Source organism: Bombus pascuorum, chromosome 1 (genome assembly GCF_905332965.1).
Source record: "Bombus pascuorum chromosome 1, iyBomPasc1.1, whole genome shotgun sequence".
Taxonomy (NCBI): domain Eukaryota; kingdom Metazoa; phylum Arthropoda; class Insecta; order Hymenoptera; family Apidae; genus Bombus; species Bombus pascuorum.
Genome location: NC_083488.1, coordinates 15,122,486 through 15,148,004, shown reverse-complemented (window position 1 = coordinate 15,148,004; position 25,519 = coordinate 15,122,486). Strand labels below are relative to the sequence as shown.

General features: G+C 34.3%; 1 protein-coding gene across 3 annotated transcripts in view; it reads right to left on the bottom strand.

Moving 5' to 3' along the window:
* Positions 1–25,519, bottom strand: part of LOC132906132 (uncharacterized) — a 78,551-nt gene that overhangs the window by 45,884 nt on the left and 7,148 nt on the right. For 2 of the 3 annotated variants that reach the window (XM_060958022.1, XM_060958005.1), the window contains exons 2-4: positions 7,614–7,725; positions 4,922–5,109; positions 1,329–2,406 (exon numbers count right to left, since the gene is read on the bottom strand). In XM_060958022.1, the coding sequence (XP_060814005.1) occupies positions 1,329–2,406; positions 4,922–5,109; positions 7,614–7,725 (1,378 nt within the window). The remainder of the gene's footprint in view (positions 1–1,328; positions 2,407–4,921; positions 5,110–7,613; positions 7,726–25,519) is intronic. The other variant, XM_060958011.1, reaches the window with a different exon arrangement.

Sequence of the window (25,519 nt, the reverse complement as noted above, 5' to 3'; positions counted from 1 at the left end):
TCCGAAACTTTTCTGGTTCTACAATCCCGGCTACGAACTTGTCCCAGTAATTCAGTTTTCTGACGAAAGAGGAGAAGGGAGTGGAAATTTCAAGCAGCAATGGATGGACGTTTCACGGCGTAGACCAGAGGCGTGTGCTCGATTAAAGAACGGATCAAAGTAAAGGGGCAAAAGAGAGAGCCTTTGAAAGGAACCTTTCGCTACCAACCGGAGAAGGTTCGTTTCAAACGGAACGAACAACAAGAACAGCAATTATAGACTTTTTCATCTGAGTCTCCCAAGGAGAAAAAACGCACACTTCCTTAGAGATTTTGTACAAAATGCTCAAAACGAAACGTTCGTTCCATATATCTGATAGAAGCCACGCGTTTGTAAATCAATTTTTCCTTTTTATTATCGAGAAAGTTTAAACACCTCGAAAGATTGAAAATATTTGGAAGTTCACTATGTATCGCTCAAAAGTATATTAGTTTTGATGAAGTGTAGGTAACCTTTAATTATGATATTAATTATGTGTTATGAATTATTATGTGTACATCAAAATTATGATCATTGTAACTACATATAATGGTATATTATGATTAAATTGATTTTTGTGAATCAACATGCGATAATAAAGTTGGTGTTTATAATAGTCAAACTTTATATTATTATTTTGTTACTTGACAAACTCTGTGTCTTTCATCCACATGAAAATGTGCAAATACTTATATGCGGCAATTCGCATAGTAAATGAAACATTACTTATATCAATGAAAATAATTTGAATTTCTCAAAATGAATCAACATTTCAATTTAGTTAAGCGATCATGATTGTTATATTAACATAATAATTATCATTAATTAATCCATAACATTAATTAACGAACAAACCATTCCAAGGAACATTTGATTAATCAAACCACATAGAATCTTGTAAACCAATTCAAATTATTAGCTTTTATTTTTAAATCAATGCAATATGTAGCTAATTTTATGCAGGTAATGTAATGTATGCATTATGAATATGTTAAATAAATAATATTATACACTCCTATTTAAGTTTCCACTTAAATAAACGGAAATGAATCAGCTATACTATTCATCGGACAAATGTTAAATCTAACTCGATTGACTGAAATATATCCAAATTATTGTTTGCCAACACATGAATAAAAACTCTAGATGTATGAAACTCGCATTAATTACTTCCGTTCTGGCTCTACTCTATCACGAGAACATAATACGCGCGCAAGATCCATCGTCATAAGAGAAATCGCATTGGCTGAAACCAGGTACCTGGCCGGCGTTCGAGATGAGTTGAATTATTCATGCTAAAAGCCACTTACTTTACATATTTGATCAGTGCATGGCGGGCAAGGGGTGCCGGCACGAACGTCCCGTTTATGCATGATAAATCCCCTCTCGTATCGTCCTCGTACGCCATGGTGCTGCTCATCGTTTCCGTGCTCTTCTTTCCGCCCAACCTATCGAACTCTACTCCGTCGATTATGGGTTTTCCATGAAAATGCGATCCGCCAGTTTTCCTATGCTCGATTTCGTCCCGCCTGGGTACCATCGATAACTTCAAGCTCGACGTCATATAAGCGTTGTAATCCTTCAAGGTCCTCGCCAGCACCTCGTTCTCCAAATCCAAAATAGGTAAATCCTCTTCTGTCCGTGAATAACCTAACATTTTATCGGCGTCGTACCTCGAGTTGCCAAACTTCGACTCGTTCGTATTTGTAGAACCATCCTCTTTATGTTCTGTATTCTTGTGAGAGGATTTTGGCACGGAACTACCCAAGATACGGTTCTCCAAGCTGGCAGGGTCTTCCATCTGCGTCCGCGAGATCTCTTTTTCAAGCTGCTTCGAGAATTCCCTTTCGACGGTATCTTCGTACACCTTGTAACGCGATGTAGTGTGCGTGGACCGTTTCGTGGCCTCGGTAGTTAATTGGTCCTGAAGATTGAACGGCGAGGTAACGTCAGAACCGTTCGAGAGATTCTGGTTACCTCTCCCAGTCACGTTCGAGGAGTCGTAGCCGGAAACATTGTCCTCCGCCACGTGACCATCGATCTTGCCGAGCAGTAGCGCGGCGGGCACATCGTTCATTCTTCTTTTGAACTTGGACGTCCTACGCGCCTCGTTTTTCTCTCCGTTCTGCTTGGACCTCTTCCTTCCACGCTTTCGTTCGCGGTTTTTTCTCCTCCTCCAACGCTCGACGCGATACCTCCTCGCAGCGGTATCCTTCGATTTTTTCGTTTGACCACCTCGTTTCCCCCTAATCTCGTTCTCGTACACCTCCTGCGTGTTCTCACGCTGTCGATCCACGTCGGAGTTCTTCGAATCTTTGTTTCTACGTCGTTTCTTACGGGATCTGTCGTTGATATCCCCCTTTCGACGGGTGATAGACGTTGATGCTGCTGAAACCAGGGGTTTTATGTGAAAATACGATGTAAACGTGTGAAATGGAGCTGAAAACTTTGTTTTTGCTAATATCCGGATAGTTTTCTTACATAGATAGCTATGGATAGATAGCTTGGATTTAGTCATTTTCGTTTAAAATTGTTTTAAATCTTTGATAATTAGACTGCGGATATTCGTGCATTTATGGGAAATTTAAAAATATAAAAATATATACAAAAATATATAAAATGATATATAATATATAAAAATATATAAAAACAGCCATTCAGAAATTTGGATGAAATAAATCACGAGTTAGAATCAGTATGTTTGTTTGTGTTCTTAAAAATATGAATTTATATCAATGCCCACGTTTTATTGATAACAAATTTTATGACTGTTTTTATGATATTTTTAATTCTCTTTAAGACGCGGCAGTTGTGCGCGTATAAGCGGATTATTTTTGCAATAATGTAAGTTTAATCGCTTAAATATGGAAACATAAATTAGGAAATAAATAGTATGCAAAGTAGACTATTTTTGGATTAAATGGCAGCGCATTGAATGTCACCATAAACTGCTATACTATAAAAATTATTTTCCATGCATGATAATTTGAAAAACAGCAAACGATGCGTTTGTCACGCACTGGTCCGTATGTTTCTTCCCTAGTTGAAGTACGCACTATCTTCCCTATCGCGACTCAGCCATTACACACTCGTCCATTTCTTCATCCACGGTACTTCACAATTCTTTCCTATTTCCATAACAACCTTTTGAGAATAGCTGTTTCTAATTTTCTAAGGATACTATACACTTTTCTCCAATTTTTATTTCTCTATCTACGCTTTCCTTAACATATTCGCTTGGACCAACAATAATCCCCAAGGAGTCGTTACTGTCGTCTCGAAATTTAATCTTTATTAGCACTCATTCCATCCGCCCGTCATAAGGTTTAGTGTTCTCCGTCAACTTTCTTATTTTTACAATGTATTATTTAAGTCAAGGCGCTGCTTGATTTTATTAACGGTAATGATTAAACAAACGTTGGGACACGCAGGATTTCCACATGCGTCACTCGAGGGAATGCTCCGTATTTGCGAGTGACCTTCAGTTTGGAGGCAATCAATTCTCACTTTTCCTATCAGTTTCCAACCAATTAGCAGCAATGACCGTTGCCCTTATTTCCTCGTCGAAAATTGCAATTGACGGATCCGCTTGTCCTATGTTCTAGGCACATCATCTTTTCCACATGCGTCACCGATTCTTCATTTGCACTCAGCTCTCCGCACAAAACACACAGAAAAATGACACTGATCCGCTTACACTTAGCATTCATCCGCACATTCAGTCTTCAGTCTTAGAAGGTGTTCTTTGCGAAGTATATAGCTATTTGTAAAATGTAAAACCCTGTGTCAGATTCTATCTAAATATCCCTATCATCGTAATCGAAGTAGGGATTCGGCTGATTCGTGGTATCGATACTAATCAAGACGAGAATTAATAATTCTCGTTGACGAAGCACACAGCAGATGCGCCTCCCCGCGAACACAATCGAGCACACTAATTTATGTATGCTCCAACGTAAACTCTGTCGTTCGCTATGCAGTAAATTGAAACAATTTCTGTTAGCAATCAAATAATATTTAATTTCTCCGATGACGTTTATCAATAGTGATTTGTCTAATCTATTTTTAACAACAAAAGGCGCATTTGTAACATAATGCATATTGGTTTCTATCCGTAGCAATTATTTGTTTATTTAAACGTTCTCATTGAAGTACTAATTTGATGTAATTACTCGGATGATAAAAATCTATATAAGTAAACAGATAAAAAAAATAGGTATATAAAATAAAATTTTAATTCTGATTTTTGATATAAAATTGATCATTAAAAGCTTTAATTAAAGAAATTTAATATTACATATGTAGAAAAATGTAGAACTTCTAATTATGCAACGTTTCAATTAAAAACTAAATAATAATCATAATAAATATCTATAACCAATCTATATTATTTGTAATACTTATTGACAAAATTTCACTTCTATTCTATCGTTTCACTCCTCTATAAAAGATTTTAGACAAAATTATAACTGTTAAAATTTTTAAAACAAAACAATCTTTCCTAGAAATGATAGAACTCAACTTATTATTTCAACTGAGATGCTAATAACCTATTTATTATGTAATAATTCATGGAAACTGTAAATGATTAATTATAAAAACATATTTAATTTCTCATCCTGTTTAGATACAATTTCAAACACATAAATTTTCTAATGCGTTACAATATGTCAAAACTACTGAAACAATAAATGCTTTAATTCGAATCAATACTGCGTTCATAATAAATTATCAACGCAATCCTCTGTAATCATTCTTTGAAACTAATGAAAGCAACCTTTGAAGAGTGGAAACAAATAAAGCTGTAAAGCTTTATTTCCACTTTTCATTTACAGCACGTAAGTTACACGATCATACCTGCGGCTCTTTCGGTCCGATTTAAAAAGCAAACGTTTTTACTCACTGACATTCAAACCCTGCCGAAGCGAGGAGTTGGAAGCATCTTCTGGTGGAACGAGGACCTTGTCCCTATTTCCGTCAGCCCGAGGCGCTGTTTCCGCTTCCGTCTCCGGCACCTCTGCCGCGTTTCGAGACGAGAGGGAGCTCCCGTCCTCATCGAGCGCCTTTTTACCCTCGAGAGACGCATCCCAGCTAATGGACAACATAGCCAACCGTTATTTCTCTCTTTCTTTCTCGACAAAATAAAATGAGATTATACCTGGCAATATAGGCCCCTTCTCCCTTTGGCATGTATAATGTTCTGTATCTTTTTAAGTTTTAACCTCTTTTAATGTTTCTACTATAAACAAGTGGGATTTTGTAGAAGAATTAAAGAATTAAAAAAGTAATAGGTACACATCTGTCTTCCTGTGAAATTGTTCGAAAATTCTGAATTTCATGATTCGACACCTTTGAGAAGGTAGTGAATGTGTTAGACGAATCTGATCCTATTAAATATACAAAAATCTCCGTTTCAATAACGTTCCAACAACGAGGACCAAGCGGTCTGATTGCATGCATAATTTCATAGGAAGCCGCGAAGCGTACTCAAAGAGTCTCAGCCATCCCAACTATCGTAATAACGACAAACGAGGGAAACTGTAACCACGGTCGTTAAACATTCCAGCACTTGTAAATGAAAATACCGTGAAAAGCTGGGATTCCTTTAGAAACGAAGACGCGTGCACCGCCTCACGAGAACGTCGAGCACGATTCCATCCTCTCGGGACCCTTTAGCTTCGGTAATTATAAGTCGTGCTAGTGTGTAATTGAGACAGGCGTTAGGTGGTGTGCGCGCTTTAACCGGGTTTCCATGACTGCGGTTCGACTGTGTTACGTATCAATTAGAAAGTTCGAGTGTGTAATACCACCGTAATACGACCGCCCTTATTTCGTGCACCACCGTAATTATCGGTTCTCCAGAGTCCAACCGTTTGATCCTCGATGCCCACTCCGTGCACCGGAACTTGCGACTCTACTTCAACGACGATTTCCGTGACCATTCCATCGACTTTATTGAATTCGCCAAGAGGACTTGTTGCCCAGAAACAAGAAACGTGAGACACGTTCCTTCACTTTTCCTGCTCCTTTATTTTTTCTCTCCTTTTCCTCTCTTTTTCCTTCGTCTTACTCTTTTTTTGGTGCAGCAACTTATCAGTATCGACATTTGTAAGTTAGTTTTGCAGTTTGTGAAAAAGAGATAAGTCCATATATGAGGAATATAGGCACAGTGCAGGATTGTTATACGTATGTATTGTTATTACTATATGTATGTACATGGTTGATTCTGTATTCATTAACATTTAATCATTTGACAAAGTCCTGATGATATTAACATATAATCGAAGTCTACGACTTTTATTAAACTACCAAAAGATAATTATAGCATAAAACGTATTCTACGTAGAATGTATGGAACTCTCAGTGTAAGTGCATCCAGATAATTAGTAATTTTTTAATATTAATGATATGACAAATTTCTGATGATATTAATCGAAACCTATGACTTTTATTAAACTAGCAAAAGATAATTATAGCATGAAACGTATTCTACGTATAATGTACAGGATTCTCAATGTAAGTGCATCCAGATAATTAGTAATTTTATAAATAGAAAAAAGAAATGTTTGGGAGAGAGCAAGAGAATAGAAAGCGAAGAATCAAAAATGAATTCAATTCAAAAAGACACATTAGTGTCAGCACGTTAATATGACATTTAGAGACAAATAGCCTGCTACTTTTGAAAGATTTGCCAAAGATGCCAAAGATTTATACCACGTGCGACCTTAAGAATACATCTAGAAAGAATGTCTAGATTCGTAATTATATACGAGCAACCGTAGGAAGTTAGAAGGTCGATTTTTGAAATGGTAATCGACCCGTCAGAGTATTGTTAGAGATTAATTTCATTATTCCCAAGTAGAAAGGATCTGGTTACAAACTAGAAAGGACGACAATCTACCCTTTTGACAAGAAATCCCACATTTTTAGCAAACTGAAATATTTATAAGTCTGAAAATATATCTACCAAAAATATACTTGACATTGAATATAAAATTTAAATTATCTTGACAAATTTTGGCTGTAACAAGATTAATAAAGCTATAAAATAAAAAGGAATATATATACTTAAAATGTTATTTTAAGATCAATTGGAAAGTGAGTTCACTTAAAACAATTGACACTGCTCCACAAACATAACGATCGACCTTGATAATTAACGAGCCAATTCGCTCATTAACTCTGATGTCACAGGCACGCGTTACACATTCCAGAGGGAGATGGGGCAATTGCTTTCAAACTGTAATGAATCATTTTACATAAATCACTGCAAATTCTTATACCGAAAAAACGTTTTTAAAAAAATATTCTTGTCATTGTTCAGCGATGTACAACCTCCGTGATTTATTTACATAAATTACTGCGAACTTTTACCGAGAAAAACTTTCCTAGAAAAATATTTTCAGTAATTTTACAGCAAAAAGTGATGCTTTAAAAAATGATAATCTTAAAAAAAACATGGTCCTAAAAGTGTTCAAACTATCGCTCGTCAATTTACAAGCCCGATTGATGTCTGTTTCTATTTCCTCGTACACAAAGCTTTCGATAACCGACAACGTTCGATCGAAGGCATCAAATATGCATAAAGTACTTACACATACGACTGATCCGCATCGTCAGCCTGCAGTTCGTCGCGCAGATCGCCTATTTTCCTCGTATCATCCCTGCTATTCGCCTGTTCCCGTGGACCTGCGTTCTGGCAGCGTCCTGAAAACACAAAAATCGCATTGCATTCATTTCACGTCGAATATGAAACATTGTAATAAATCTAAAAACGACAGAAAAGCGCTACTGCAGAAAAAGAGAAACAGCAAAAAGTGTAGAGAGAAAGAGAGAGAAACATACACGCGCGCGATACTGCTGCGTCCGTACTGAACGCGGAACAGAGGCGCGAGAGTTTCCATTTCCGGCTGGCGGGAAGTTTCACCTGGCCGAGGAGGAAAGTTTTCTCAGTTCCAGGTCTTAGAACCTTTCTTTGGTTCCGCTCGCACTCCATCCGAAAGTCAATAGGACCCTCGCTACTTTGAAATGCCAGGAGAAGTACTTGCATACACCCCTCGCCGTACCACCGTTTGAAAAGTCAGCTTTTCAGCGCGATATTGAACTTTTTATCGCATCGAACGGGAGAGCATGAAAGGTTAAAGCGAGAGCCAGGCAGGAAACAAAGCGGCGGTTTGCAATAGTTGTTCTGCGTACAGATAGTCGTAGAAATCGTTGATCGAGATGCGCATTTCACCGACTACCGTTGGAATTTGCTTACGAACGTTCTTCTATTTCGAAGGTTACGAGCATGACTTGCTGATACGCGATAGCTTTAAACGAAGCTGGCATGAGTAATGTAGAAATCGGAAAACAATTTTGGACATAGTGAACTCCATAAAAACGATGTAGCATCGTCGACGATTTTAACGGTACAGCTATTAAATCAGTCAAAATATCAGGTTTCAGTATTCTCGTTTTCGTAATTACTAGAACGTAAGTACTTTCAACAAAATTAACGTTGAATTTTATCTTTACTTGTCTTCATCATTTCACTTTAATTATAATCATCTACTGTCCCTGATCATTGATTTAAGACCACTCAACATTTTCGCCGTTTTTCCTTTTTCACCTTTTGTAATAGCAGTTTAATAACGAGATTCTTACATAATAAAAAAAACATAAACCAGAAAACATAACTAAACGTAAAGGAATAATTCAAACCTTAATGAAACATTAGAAAATGTACAGACACAACTATTAATTATTCGAAATGTCAATCAACAATTATCATAACTAAAAACACATCAACGTTACAGTTAGTATTGAATTGTGTCTATGAAACCACAAATACTTAACCTAGCAAATTCTACAAATACATAACGCGATACGGAATAATACCAAAAATAGAAGATTACACTCACTAAGGACCATCAGTCGAGAGAACACGCAATGGAAGACTCATGAGATCAGTTCCAACAAAACCACGGACGCATGGGACTACGTTCGACATGACCCTGGACTCATTCGACCAAGACCAACATAATCCCGAATCTCAAACCCTCGACAGGACCTTATAAAATGAGTCAAGGTGCTACTGGTCGCAGATCATGTCGAGCTTGGTCCTATGGATGCGTGGTCATGTTAAACCTAAAGTGGGGCGTCTAAAACTGATATGTGAATTTACCACCTCTATATTGGATGATGTTTAGCAGTGGAGGTTGATTGATACTTTTATTAGCCATTAATCTGTTCGTAATCACAGACGCAATTAGCAATGAACATGATATACAATATTTACAAAAATTTATATTTGCATACCACTGTATTTATTATGGTATTTATTATATTTACATACGAATTAATTAGAACCAAGTGTGATTTATCTTATAATTCAAAAGTTAAAAAATTGAAAAATCTGAAGATAAATAGTTTGTCCAGTAACAAAATAATTCTATAATGTCTGATAATTAGAAATGCCAGTTTTATTGTTACATAAACATCAATTTAATCTAGTTATAATATATGTACTATTATGTATAACTATGATCATTATAAGGAAGTTTAATTTATTATTTGCAGTTTGTTTTATCAATAATTTTATAATTAAAGATATTCACATTTTTATCAAAAATAGGTAAGTATCCAGATACTTTTAAACGATACCGTACATGCTATTGTGCTTCTCTTCCTATCTCTTAACAACTAAGTTTGCCATTGAATTCACAGCGTGGTTTCACTCAACGAAAGACACAAACGTACTTTTATCTTTTATAATGACAGCATTAACGTTGACGATTACATAATTTGGAACCTATTAAATTGGCACAATTCTGGTGTCCTTTGGCACCTCTGGACTTGCTCTGTTACACCGTTATCTTTTTCTGTCTGACTTCCTAAAAATTTATTTTGTTTCTGAATTGTTTTAAATTGAATGAAAAATATGAACGCTTTTGAAAGCTTTGATAACATATTGTTCATATTATATAGTTACGTTATACAATTGAAATAAATCGCAGAATACTAAATTTATTAGATGCAATAGAGAAAAACATTTTTTCATTTTTGTGTATGTACGAAATATGTATCTATAACGCTTTCTCTCTTTTTGTAGTATTAAATTGCATGCTTTGATGTTATTATATTTTATATACTACGTACAACTCCATTAAATCATTTAAAATATGGATATTTCACGAAATATTTTCAGCTTGCTGCTAATTTTTCAAAAAATATTTATAGAATATCTACAAAATATGTGTAACAATTTATTATATTATTTAATTTTTCTATGTTCCACATTTCTTTCTTCTTTTATTGACAACGAGAAGAGAATAATGACTTATCTCATATGTATGTGTTGGTATTACTTGAACTTCCTTTTTATTAAATACATCGCATAAATCAGCTAACAGAACTGAGTGCATTTGGTATTTTAAATGATATTAAAACCGTAATAAAATATTGTATTAAATCGAGGAGTAAAAATTCAATTTTTTCATCGTCTACTTAATCTGGCACCTCAAAAACAGAAACCTAACGTGCCCATAGTATGATTTGATAGCACTGCTACGTCTTTGAACTAGTAAGTACGTAACGGAAAACGTCTGATAAAGTTATGAATTATGATGCATTGGCCTTCGAAGCTCGTCGAGGTCGTTCAACATGGGATAGGTCAGTTGCTGGCTCTAACTCATTCTAACGGGGGCCGCGTACCATTCCCGCCGCCAATTCTACGTGAAGCGGAAATATAATGGCGTCGGTCTGATTCGGAACCTGAGGAGCACACTTCCGTGCGCGGCAAACGTTACGAAACTGCTCAAAAGTAGATAAATCGAAGAAGCTGGTGAGAAATTTGCTACTGATACATTATAGGGATGCTATTAGGAAAAATGAAGAGCAATGAAAGTACGAATGATACATTCAAAACGTTTTAATGGACTCCGGTTTCTATGAAGATTTTGAATACAGTCATTAATGAGAATTATTTAATCCGACGTTACATTAGGCTGATTTAGTTTTTAATTATATCGAATTATTGAGATTAAATAAAAAGTTTTACCGCGTAAACTAATAATTGCGTGAAGTTGTGGTAATCTTGATAGTCCGAATTAATAATTACACACGCTGTTCACGTTTAAAACGTGACGTTTAAAAATTGTTAAGTACAAACATACACAGAATGCGCGTAATATGCACAAATATCAAAAGTGTAGTATTTATTGGTTATAGGTAAAAATATAAATATCCATAAACATTTCCAATCTATTGAGGCAAATCTACAAAAAAATTTGAGGACACAAATACATATATATGTTAAGAAAAATTGTTTCTTCGAGTTGTTCAAAATTGTTCTACGAAAACACACATGTATAACGTTTCTAACGAAAGGACATCAAAAGAAATTATATATGTATGTTACCACGGCGAAGACATTGTGAAAGAAATAAAATGTGTCACGCCCCATGGTACATCGAGAAATTCGTCTGAGATCATCGGTTTATATAAAACTCCATTGACAAAGCGGCGTTTATACACAAGTATCAGGTCAACGCGCGACGACCGCAATTTTAAGTTTCACACCCGAGCTCAGACGCTGTATTAAGCAAATCCATATCGGGGAAGTGATGAAATGCTCATTTCTTCGTATTTTGCACGTGGGAGTTAATGCCGTATGCAGTGAAAGGAATCTTGATAAATATATGTTGCTTTACCTCGAAATAATTTCTAGCATATTTTCTTTATTTTATAACACGAAGTAAATTTAATGCAGGGATTCCTTAATAATAAATTGATAATTTTACCTTACGCAATTTTCTTTGTGAAGAATATCGATTATGAAGGATAGTAAAATTTCATAATGAAGCATATACATGTTTTTAGATAATCTGATTGAGGTACTCATTTCTTACGTTTAATATAACAGATATAACTATATTGATATTGGAGTATATTAGTATTACATCGATGAAGACAGAATAATTTTACTTAGCTTCTATTTATTATTAGAATATTTTCTGCTTCAAATCTTTTTCATAAGTTACTCGTTTAAAAAGCTTCTTTAGAAAGTTTCTAATGTAAACTTTTGAAAAGCTTCTAACAAATAACTTTTCTTATTGATGAACTCAAATAATTTTCTACTTTAACATATTATTTTTAAAATTGCTTTTAAACGTGTCAGTCACTACTCGATATCTGAGAAACTTTCAGACATTAATGTATAATGCATTCGAAATACATACAAATCAAACTCTAAGCCAAAACTACGAGAGTAGACGAGAAGTCAAAGGAATGTTTCACAATTTTGAGAGACAGAGTAATAGTGAAGCGAATCGTATGCGGAATGGTGAACCAAACGTTTATTTACACATAAAAAGTTACCCTATTGCGCCGAGAAAGTTTCTAATTGATTTTGCAGAGCGTCGCTGACTCCAACGCTGAAACCTTCCAATCTTGAATTATTGAGCTTGAAAGATCGTGGGTAGATTTAAGCTCTTTTCCTTACTATTTCATTTACTATATCAATATTGAAATTCAAGACTATAGGTGCAATTATTAAACACTATAAAACTGTATCAAGATACATGCACGAATATACATATGTTGTTCATTATTGAAAGCGTACTATCAAAATCCTTCGATATTTTCCGCTTAGTTCACGTTCAACCAACACTATATACTTCACTCGTGAAAACATAAACAGTAGCTTCCACAAGATGCCTTACGCTCCCAATTAATTGGACGCCATTAACGAGAAACGTTTGACAATACGAAAATTCACAGTAAGCCTGAAACTTTACAGAAATGTTGTAGAACTAGAAACTTTACAGAACTATGTACAAAACATTGAAAATGAGATTTGCACTGTTTCGTAAATATTCTTGGTAATATGGCAAGTTGCAATTTATTTAAGTGGGTAATTCCATTCCTAAGATCGTTTCTTTATTGAATCAAAAGATGGTTATTTGAATTATTTTCTTGTATGAATTGTATTAGCGTTACTTAAATTATACACCGTGGCCCTAAATTCAATTGAAGATAGACAGATCTCATATTTCAAAATAAGACGAAAATCAAGAATAATTTCCTGCAATTATATATTTCTGTCTAATGAACTGACGTTTATTTGATAAATTTTTTAATTCGGTTATTATGAAATTGAAGCCTCTAAGATAATTTTACTACTTTCCGTTCTCGTCTTACTTTAATTCGTAGAATATACTTGACTTCAATAGTACGACGAATTTAAAACCACGATATATTTCTAAACATTCATAATTTAACATATCTATATATCGAAAAGAACATAAATTCAAAATTGTATATTTCTTGATACCAGTATTCTGATAACAAAATTCTTGAAAAACACTAGTTTTTACGAAATATACCCTCGCTAACCTTAATTTTTCGAATCTCCATCTCCATGAAAAACGAGGAAGAGAACGAAGACATTCTGTCAAATTACCTTTTTCTTTTATTCTCATTTACTCTTAAAGTTGTAGATTAGCTTCCAGGGTCGCGAATTAGTCACAGAAACGTATAGTTCCATACTTTACTTAGACGCGAGAGTTCAGAGTGCTTAAAGCTCCTGAAAATGCCGAGGTAAGTCTTTCCGGCCCGCCTTTCGCGTGCACCTTTCGGTCTCTCGTTTTTCCCTCCTTTTTTGTCAGCTTACCTGAGCGGGTAATTAAGACGTTCTTCCAGTGTGAACCCGGGAAACCCGCGAATACCGGAATTATTCTTCGCTGTAGCGTACGCACACAAGACGAAACTTGCTGTCGTGAAATACACCGACACCTGTGCAATGAAAAACTCAAACGATCCACGGAGCCCTCGAAGAAGAGACTTAACTTCGTCTGGGTTCCGTTTTAACCCTTTTTTCACCTAAGAAGATGAGGAAGTTATTCCAACTTTGAGCGACAGCTTATTTCATATTGGGATTAAAGGATTGAAAGATATACTAAAATTATTTTGTTTATTTATTTATTTATTAAATTATTATTTTATTTTTTTATTAAAAAAGCTTATTTAAGCTTTTTTAACGAATAAGTATTTGGTAATGTGCAAACAAAGTTGAAATTATTATTTGCCTTTTTTATTTTACATTTGAAGATTACGTGATAGAAATATCATGAATCTGTTTTTGCTGATTTCTTAAGTTTTATGCTACTTGTTGGCTGAAAGGAAATACTTCAACGTGATACAATTAGAAAGTGGATCAATTTGTCAGATGCAAAGATATAAGTTTTGTAAAAATAGATAATAGATATGTACGTGCATGAAATATTACGCAGAATCCACGACATAATTGATACTGTCACTATAACTGTTTCTTAAATGTTCAAGAGGATGAGGGAACGACATATCTAATCCGAAACCCAAATAAAAATACGAATCGGTTCATATGAAATTAATTAATAGCGTAGAAAATGTTTAAAAATATAACATTATATTCTCCTCCTGTGATCATCGTTTTAAAGAATATATCAATAATTACAAAATTTCACAAATTTCCACTGCTATTTTTCCCTCGCTCGAATCCCATTTCCCATTTCCAGCAATTTACCCTTCGAAAAGGAGCAGCAAACATTCATTCTCCTAAAACCCTTCCCAGTATTTACGCAAGAAAGGAGAAAGAGAAGAGGTGAGCCCATCAGTCTACAAAGAAACTTATCAACGTGGCCGATAATAAAAATCTCTCGGCTCGGAGGATCGGCAAGAATTCAGGTCTGATCCGTGGGTTCTCGCGCGAGAAGAGAAGCGTGCAAAAGGAAAACTTTAACGCATCCCCCGAGTTAATTTTGCGGTAGGGCGTGGATCCGGGAAAGGGTGAGCGTCTCTCGGCGAAGTTGAAAACGCTTTCCAAGTATCTGTCGGTTGAAAGTACAGACTTTCCACATTCGCAACACTTGCCACGGTTTACTTGATTTAAGAGGCCGGGTTCGTTAGCCAAACATGTAATTAAGGCCGAATCGGAGATACTTTCGCGGTGCAAGAACCGGAGAAATCGATTCTGTGGACACAATTCGTACGCAGCTGCGATCCAGTTCCAGATTTTATGGAATATTTGCGCCACCGACGAGTTTCAGTCTATCGGAAGTGCGAACTTTGCACAGCTTTTCGCGTAGATTCGAGAACAATTATGTCACCATCGACGCTTCGTTGCGGCGATTCGGTGTTCCATCATTGTGGTCTTTCATCATTCCTGGTTTTATGATAATGAATGGACATGGTTCAGGATGGAGAAATAGTGAAAAGATTGGTAAATACATGAGAGGAGAGTTCATCGACCGTATTCTCTTTACTCTCAATTTTATGAAGCGAGAATGTCTGTACTCCTGTTAACCATGCCACGATGAGGTTTAGGAAAATGAAAGACGTTAGATTTTAGCAAATGGAATAAGATTTTAAACTTGAGTGAATACTCGAATCACATCTTAAATGTCATGTGCAACGCAATAATTAATACTTATTTGTCATAAACAATTGAAACTATGTGTTTTTTTTTTTTATCTAATACCAGAAATACAGAAAATCTTGGAGGCAAAGAGATAATTATATTCTAAATCGTTCATTCTGAACTCTCCGTTATTTTCTAATATGTCGAAGCCTTAAAGATTATTGATTATTCCTTAACATATTTTATCCCTTATTATATGCTCCTTGCTACTTAACAAAGTTCATTTCTTATTGACATCCCTTGTCAGACATTCCTTATATTCCTCAACAAACATTATCCCTTACTTAATCCTTTAATAAATAATCCTCCAAGCACCACATACGAGATACAAATATCAACTTTTCACTTTCAATATCACTTTCCTGAAAAGAAGTAAAATAACGTGCTATATATCGTGCGAACAAGAGAAGAAAGAGATGAGCGAACGCATTGACCTTGTTCCAACGACGGTGACAATAAAATATCGATTTCATCATCTACACATCTCGCGGCTAACTCGCGAACGAAGAAGCGTCGATAATAATTTTCGCTGTTCGATTACGCCAATTATCGAAGAGAAACCCGTCGATCCGAGACGATCCATTTTCCTGATTCCATAATTCGCTTAAAAGCAACTTCACCTCCTTTCTACGGAACGTTCCTTGTTACGAAACGTGGCCGTGAAACGAAACAGCGAAACAGCAAAAGACGGCAAAAGAAAGAATCGTTCCAGGTGGAAACGATTAAAGCCGGCAACAAAGCCACGCCGACGGGCGATTGAGAGTAATTCGTTCGTTCCTCCATTGTAAGCGGTCACGCCATGCCGACGAATCCATTGCAAAAGTTTAATTAAACCTCGACAAGGGGTGGCAGAGGGTGTCGTCCTTCAACAACCCTGATCCTTCTTACGTATACGCGACTTCACCAAGCTTTTTACGAGCCGAGGTGATCGACGGTTTGGATGGTTCTGAAGAACTCGATATGGAGAAACGAATCCCTTGAGTAACAACTGAAAACTCATCTCGCCAATAAAATACAACGTGACGTCTTTTTCCCAGGGAAAGTTATTGATCTCCGCTGGATACGGAAAAGATGTTTTACGAGATAATTTTAATCGTAACGTGACACCCATTCAATGATACTGATATTGAAATTTAAGAAACTCTGTTGAGAAATTGGAAGAAAGAATTATTGCGTTTTTAGAAAATATTTACAAGATGTATATTATTATAATGGGCACAATTGAGATAAAAAATTACAGTCAAAATCAACACTTCGACAATCTGACAATATATAGGTAACATGAAGAACATTTTTCGTCTTTTATAATAGAGCAATTTTAAAATTCAACACCTTGTGAATTAATTTTGAACTATTTTTCCATTTGACTGTAGCTGACTATTAAATCTTATATCTTTTGAATCAATTTATTGAACATTTGAAAGATGTCAATAGTTACCCAGAGAAAATCATGGACATTTTGCATTTTTTAATTAATATTATGTAGACACTTTGTATAAAAGAACATTTTTAACGATATAACTTAATGATCTTAAAATACTTCTATTGATATTCAGAGATCAATCACCGACACTATCTTGAAGCCATTAATCAAACCTTTCGTGGAAAGATAAAAAAAGATTTATTACCGAAAAACCACTTACAAAAGAAAACAAATTACAGAACATTCACAAATTACAGACCAGAAGGAACTTCTTAAATAATACACGTGACTTCTACGAGCACCTTGCAATTTCTCGCATAGACTTTGAATGCTCTATCATACGAACGCAATATCAGAAAAACCTTTTCGCTTAACGTAGGAACACGAGAATTATTAAAATTAAATACATTCGATGAAAATTGCATCACTTATACTCTTCTGTACGTTCGAACATATGTGTTAATAATCGAACGAGTTACTTTGATAGATGTAAACAGGATGCGTTAATTAACATGTAAGGACAACGATACAAAATCATCAACGTTTGTCGATAACAGGAACTTTTACCGTGATATATTATTACTAAAGTGCGGATTTTTATACGTTTATCTGAAACTTAAAGATACAAAAATACGTAGAGTATAATATACATTATAATATTAAGGATTATAATATAATATTAAAAAATAATAAAATACCTAAAGTATACTCGTTATAATATTTGAAAAATAAAATATGAATTTGTATAAAAATCCACAGTCTAATTATAACATATCTAATTGTACGAATGGAGAACGAGCAACGTGAAGAACCGACGATTTGTCGTGCAATTAGCAGGCCCTTTCTCCGCTCTTTTCTCAACACCGCGATTTCTCGTTTCCGGTCGTCGATCGTGATCTGCTCGAGGCTACTTTTAAGTTTAAATGTATCTGAGACACAAAGAGCGAGATCCACCGAGAAGTTTCAGTTAGCTGTGAACGAACGTGCAAAGCGACCAGGGGCGTAATTAACCTTCCCTCGCGTTGGCCGGCCATCCGACCAAAGAAATTACGAAATTAGTTCAACTTCTTCCTCTCAGTGGCTATGGAGCTCGTATAATGGTCATGTGAGAAAATGTAGCGCGTTTCTTCGTATCGTTAACGGTTTTTACCGTGAATGGATATTTCCATCTTTCAAGAGACGAGGGTGGATTTCATTTCTTCGATAAAAAGTTTTTGCGATCAGAAAGTCCTCATTACTTCTATATTGCAAATGGCTCTTTCTTGATTGATGGTTTATAGTTTTTTGGTGCATCGTAAAATCGATTATTGGATTTCAAATTAAGGTCGTTTTTGCGATTTTGAGATAACAATATTTGTCATCATATTGATCTTTTTATGCAGGTTAAAGTAAAGAGATGCTTTAAGACGGAAATTTAAATAAATGTACAAACATGTACGAGAACGAACGAAATATAAATCTCTATTTAGTTTGCATCTCTTTATTTCTGTTCATAGAATGTATAAACATGTACAGTTTAACAATTATGATTAATTATATGAGAAGAAAGTATGTTTTCTTAATGACAACATTAAATTGCGAGAATTAATTTAGTTTTGAGATGGTGTTTCATTTGACATAACTTTCTGTGAAGAAAACGATGGTTCTGCAAAATGTTGAAAAATTCAAAGATCACGGAAAAAGTGGAACTTGCATTCATAAAAATATGAATGTAACCATTCACAATCAACCGACTCTGATTGGCAGATATGAAAAAAATTGAGTTTGTTAATGTCGACATTAAATTGCAAGAATTAATTTAATTTCACAATGATATTTTATCCGACTTTTTGTGTAAAAGACAATGTTTCCATGGAATATCGAAGAATCCAGGGATCACGAAGAAAGAACAATAGTATTAAGCGAGAAGATTGCATTGAAATTCTCTTACGGACTTACTGATTTTAGATCGTTACCTTGGATCCTTCTATTACCTTCTTTGTTAACTTTTATTCTTTGTTCATTGGAAGTTACTTCAATGAACTGTTCGTGAATAAAATATACCATATCTTTTCGAAGGTACTGTTACTTTCCTTTAATTAAGGGAAATTATGAAGATTTATTGCCAATCTCTATTATGAAACTTTCAATTAAAACGTTACCTGTTCGCCATTCTATATTCGATACCGTAGAAAGAGAAATATTTTCTATATCATTAAATACATATATTCAAACATATGTAACTGTGTGATACTTGTAGATTAATATTTAGTTTGTACATTTATGTCTCTATATTATTAGCAAAAAAATATTATATTCCCATTCTTTTTACTCTCTTCATTTCTATATGTTCATCGTACAAATATCTTTATCTCATACTGTACGCACACTTATACTTGGAATAAACCCTGTGATATATAAAAGGTTGAGTAAACTAAATTCCTATCATACCTGAACATTTAGAAACACTATTGACGGAGTACCTCACGAATAGCGAGTGTTCGACTTCATCGCCTAATTCTCGGTATCGTTCTCTATATATAAGCGCTGTGTCACGCCAAAAATCTGCAGATCGACAAACAAGAGATTTTATATAGCACCTCTATTACACGATTTCATTGACAGAATTAAGGTTAAGGTTTTGATCCAATAATTTCTTCGTTTTTAGATCTCCCGTTTTATTATCTGGGTATATATTGCTATGACTCGCATTAAAATAGTTCATATTTATGTGAAACATAATTCATGATATTACATCATTTATTTAATTTAGAAAAGTAATATCATAATTCCATCAACTTTAATTGAGGCTAGTATCAGTTACATCTGATCTTTTATTGATCATAGCCGTATTAATATTTCATTATATTACATTTATCGGTCCACATATATGCCGAAAACATTTTCTATAAATATCTGGCATAATACCATACAATTTTTAAGTAAACAGAACTCTTAATATTGAAAGGTCTCATAAATTTCTATTTGCTGTTTTAGGCTACTCACGTTCAATCTACGCCTTAACTTTTTCTTACAAAGTATGAAGTAATCGTAATATTGATTTACAACCTCGTCAATTCTCTTCCCATAAACAAGCTTTTTCAAAACAAATGTATAACAGAATATCATGATACGCGATTAAACTGATTTTTAAAAGTCAATATGTAATAATAAAGAAGACATATATAATTGACGAAACCTGTAGAATTATTTTGTTACTTAATCTACATTCTATAATTTCTGCATTGCAAGTTATTATAATGAGTTATCACAACTTCCATATATATTTTCAGATTGATTTCAAATCTTACCGACATACATTACAATACTAACAAAATTTCGATATGTTTTACATAACGCATATAATATGGACGTAACAGTTTTGCAAGTCACTGTATTATTGCATTGATCTACTAATATGGGCCACTCTAAACCCAACCCGTATCGGTACTCCAAGGGTTAATGTGGATACCTATATCCGTGATACAACTTTCAAACGAAAGGGACGGTCCCCCGTTGTTCCATAAATTGTTTTTACGGTGGCCGGCCACATGCATCGTGGCCCAACGCAGAAATTTATCTTTTCCTTGTAACAACGCCGAGGCCAGACAACGTAATGGAATTTTTTCATCAACGGGCTTTCCCACTGACACGCTACTCCTAAAGCCCCCTTCATACCCCTTATCAGGTCTTACTCCGACGTCGTGACGGCGGAGAGCTACGATTTTCACCGGGGATTGCATCGGCGACGAGACAACCAGTGGAGGGGAGAAAGAAGAAAATTTCATTTCGAGCCATGGCCAAGAAGAAGAAGGAAAGAAAGAAAGAAAAAGGAATTCTTCATTCGCTAAGGAACCGTAGTAATCGAATAGCCGGCGGAGCTTTTGTCGATGTAACCGGAATACTCGCAAGAGCCAACGATCGATGAAAAGCAAAAATGACCAATGGTCCATTGGCCGCGGCGCCGATATCGGATTGACGTCTTCGTGAGTGGCCGTCTAATGAGATGCGGAAACGATAGGACAATCAATTAATCAAGTTGCCTCTCTCAAGAAGATTAATGCGTATATACGACCCGTGGACGAGGGAAATTGATGCGCCGGATCTTTGCGGAAGAATGGAAACATGGTAAACTGTGACGCATCGATGGGAGCAATTAGATCGTCCAGTTGGATAACATTGGGAAAATAAATTGATTACCGAGGACCAGAGTTACCTGATTTTAAAGGGGAGATTGGATTTTATTGAATATACTATTTTGTTTAAAGTTTAAAATTTTTAGAGGATTTAAAAGATTGTTAGAAAAGGGAAAATTGTTAATTCATGATACATTATTTAATGATTTTTTGAAGAAATCTTAGAAGGAGTAATAACTTTCTTTTATTATATTAATATTTTTGACAGAGCTCACAGTGCAGCACGCGTAAAATTTGAACATTAGAAGCTCAAATGAAAGATCGAAAAAGTACGAACAAAATATTTACAACTTGAAAAATAACTGCATCAGAGGTTACGAAATTCTTAGAGTATCGAAAGTATCGCAAGTCCAAAATGTCTTATAGAGTTTCGAAAGTATACAGAATTCTAAAGTCTTTAGGGAATTTGAGGAACTCCTTCGGTACCAACAATATCACACGCTTTAAGCGATACACAAACTTATAATGTTACAAATTACAGAAAATTTGATACGCTCCACAACTGTGATAAACATTCAACCGTATTTGAACAGAGAACGCACAGAACATAGAAATACATACTTTCTTACAAAACATACAATAAGACAACTAGTAACATATAGGCGTGCGTAGTATGTTTTTCTATTAATAATTATACATCGTATCTATTTCAATAAAATTCAACTTTCCCTCATTTATTTGTACAGTATGTATAAAAAAAGTAATTTGAGCACTGTATTACAATTTGAAGTCACTGTATTCTTAAGAAATATTATTTAATAGAACTTTAGGATCAAGACTCATACAAGGTTAAACAATAGAATATCACTAATAATACCATATCATACTGATATTATATCCCAGATAATAAACATGCTACAATTTTATCATCCTAAAGTTTAATATGCAATCAGCATACGCTACAAAACGTGGAAAACAAAGGAATAACGGGGTCATTCATAAAAGTGATCTGTATGCATTAGACATAGTGTTGACATTAGATTAAAGCATTGTAACGCGAAGTTTTGGTTAATGTTAATTTACAAGTCAACCAACACGATAATAGCAGAACTAATTACGCTCAGCATAGGAAAATGTCGAGACAAATGAAGGAGTTAGTATTTCCTTGTGGTCATTCAGTTTGCAGACTGCCGTAAAAATTAACAGAGTTCCCGTCAAGTCATTCGTAGTTTAAGGCGGCAAACTGAAGCTCGACAACGGCTCGGATGTAGAGCTAAAAGCAAGCTTTTTCATCAGATACACACGGTGAAACGCAATTTCTTCGAACTACTTTTTCCGGTTGACAACACGAAACAAACTTAATCAAAATGTTATCATGCATTGAGTTATAGTGAATTATTATTTAATTACGAGTCATAAGATTTGTTAATAGGTTTAGAAAATAGCGTTGTATACTTTAATATTTTTAATAATATTTTTTGTTGTCTATATTTCTTACCAATAAAGATACGTTTTCGTCAATTACAGTATATACATACATACATATGCATACAATATTCGGATATTTTGGTCGATTTCTGGTAACAATATATGGATTTTATATCGCTCAAATGTAATACAATATGTATAAATTAATAGTGAATTGGTAATAATTATTAAATAATGAGTTAGTAATTAGAAGCAACGTTTACTATCATAACGATATATACATAGAATCACCAGATTATAAATCTAATAAAATTTAAATTTGGTATACAAAAATTTATATTATTTTTATTTAAATCGTTGTCTTTTTATTACGATACTATAATGATTATATAACATGTAATACAATAATAGTACATTTGTATTCATCACATGTACCTATGTATGTATTTTTAAATAATATTAAATGTATAAAATATAACATCATTATTCAATCATTATTTAATTTATCTCGGTAAAATGCAACGGAAAACGTACCCATTGTTTAGCATCGAGCTATGGTTTGCGTTTATTGATTACATGGCTGATGCAAAAACACATCAGCACGCATCATTAACGCACAGACTGGCTGTAATACAATCGATATTCATTAACACATTAATTAAGAATAAATGAAGAGGCTTACTAAAAGTTTGTTGCATAAATCAACAAAATTAACCGATGAATTAGAGGAGATTAAATCTCTTTTTTTGAAAGAAATTTAAACTCATAATAGTATTTAATTTAGATTATGAAGCTACAGAGAAGTTTAAACTTCGAATCGAACAATCGTTTCCTATTATTTCCCATTTGAAACGCAACTTTGATTCCACGTAGAACCAGGTGGCCTTTGAAGAGCTGATCGAAAGAGTACGTGAACAATACGTTCAAAGATGAATTCGTCCTGTAGATCAGGAATATCGAATTTACATTGCTAATTTCGCGAGATTTCGGCTGCTAGCAGCTCACTCACATTGGAAAGGCAGTGGAGAGACCACAATGAAAGATCGACCTCGTCGAGAAAAGGTACCTTCATCATCAATTCAGATCTTCTATTCTCGTTCCATGAAATGTTATTTACCTTGAAATACGATGTAGAGTACGTGGGTAACTTTGATTTATTAAAACTGATCGTCGACCTATTATCACTTAATCATTAAACCTACAAAAAGGATAAAACTTATCTTTCTATATTTATATTTAATTTAAAAATTACGCATCTATACATTTCTCAAGTTTTATCTCGTATTTCGAGTGATCGTCAATATCTTATTTTATCATCATATTATTACATTGCATTGATCAATTTTTTTGTAATAGGTACTCTATTACAAATAGGTATTCTAGATATCTATTGCAAAGAGATAATAATGTTGCTTTAAAACAAAAATAATTATTTCGGGAAAGAATAGAATATAGAATTTAAAAGAACAGTATTTCGAAATTTATTACACCTAGTGATTAAAAATTTCATAATGCATAATAAATTTATCAGCGGCAATTTAAAGGAATATTTCAACAACACCCTAAATCACGTTTGCTACAGGTTCAATAAGATAAGGGGACGTACTAACTTCTCGTCCAATTACCTTCATCCTTAATTACCAGTTACATGTAAACTCCGTGCGTTTTGTCGCTCATATGTAATACAATTAATTTGCGGCGAATACACTGTAATAATTTACACCAACTACTAATGTCTAAAGATCCATTTCTTATTAAAATAAATGTTCTATGTCATCTTCCAAAGAATTGGAAGCGTTAGAATCTTAAAGAAACTTAACAAAATATATTCACGAAAAGAAGTTCAGAAGAATAAAGGAATAGAAACGAAGAATCTTTCTCTAAGGAAGCATATTTCAAGCCCGAGTAATGCAATAACACAAGACACAAATTCATCGAAAATTTATTTGGTAAGACAATTTCGATAACATAGTAACATATACAATATGTGTATATATATTATTATGTATATATATTACATTATTACGTATATACATATATATTATGAATATTCATAATTTATTTATTACTTAAAGCTCGAATTTCGTTAATACGTTGAATAATTAATATATATATATATATATAATTAAACAACGATTTTTAAGGATGAACTAAATAAATTGCAGGAAAAAATTTTTCAAATCTAAGCCAAACAGAGGAAGTGATGAGACAAATGAATGATGAAAAAAGGATTATACCAGAAGACGTAGGACAAAAATATGATTTTTCCGTACCGTCGGGTCGACTTACGCTTTCCATCGAGTATTTTCATTCACGCTGTTTTCTGTAGCGTATCTGTGTATTTCTGGCTTTAACTGCGATTCATGTGTAACAAAAATTCACGTGATCCAAGTTCCAATCTCCGATGTTTATTCCGACAAACATTGGATCGGGAAGTAAAGCTGGCGATAGGTATTGCCGTTTTCGATTGTTCAAATGACTCTCTATTCCATCCTCTTCGCTCCTCCGTCTTATTCGTTGCCACACTGGCAACGCCATTAATAAAAGGAGCGATACAGCGAAGAGGATTGATATACTCGCAAGACGGGAACGAATGGATAGTTCTTTCTTGTCATTGTCGATAGATTCAAAGCGTTAAATCGATTCGAGACGTGTATAACAGGATGTTCCGTTTATCTTCACCGGTTTAACCCTTTTAGAGAGTTACAGTCAGTCACAAAAATCTACATATATTCCTTATATATAAAGCATTATAGTAAAAACGTTAGCTCTATGAATTTTTTTGACAAATTAAAGACACATATAGTTAACAGTAAAGTCTCTCAATATTCAAGTTTTTAAATAATCATAAGAATGGAGAGAATAGGTATTTAATCTTGAAATCAATCATATGGACAATTTCGATAATATAAAATTATTTAATAACGTATTTAATAACGTATTGCAATGAATAAGATACAAAATGAATATTAAAATTGCTTCGCTATAAAAAACAATTAGAAATATGCGCCATCGTATCTTTTTCCTGTAAGGATTAAATGTTTTTGATTTTTTCCCCGTGACAACTTTTCTAACGTTCCCAAATATTTTGTTATT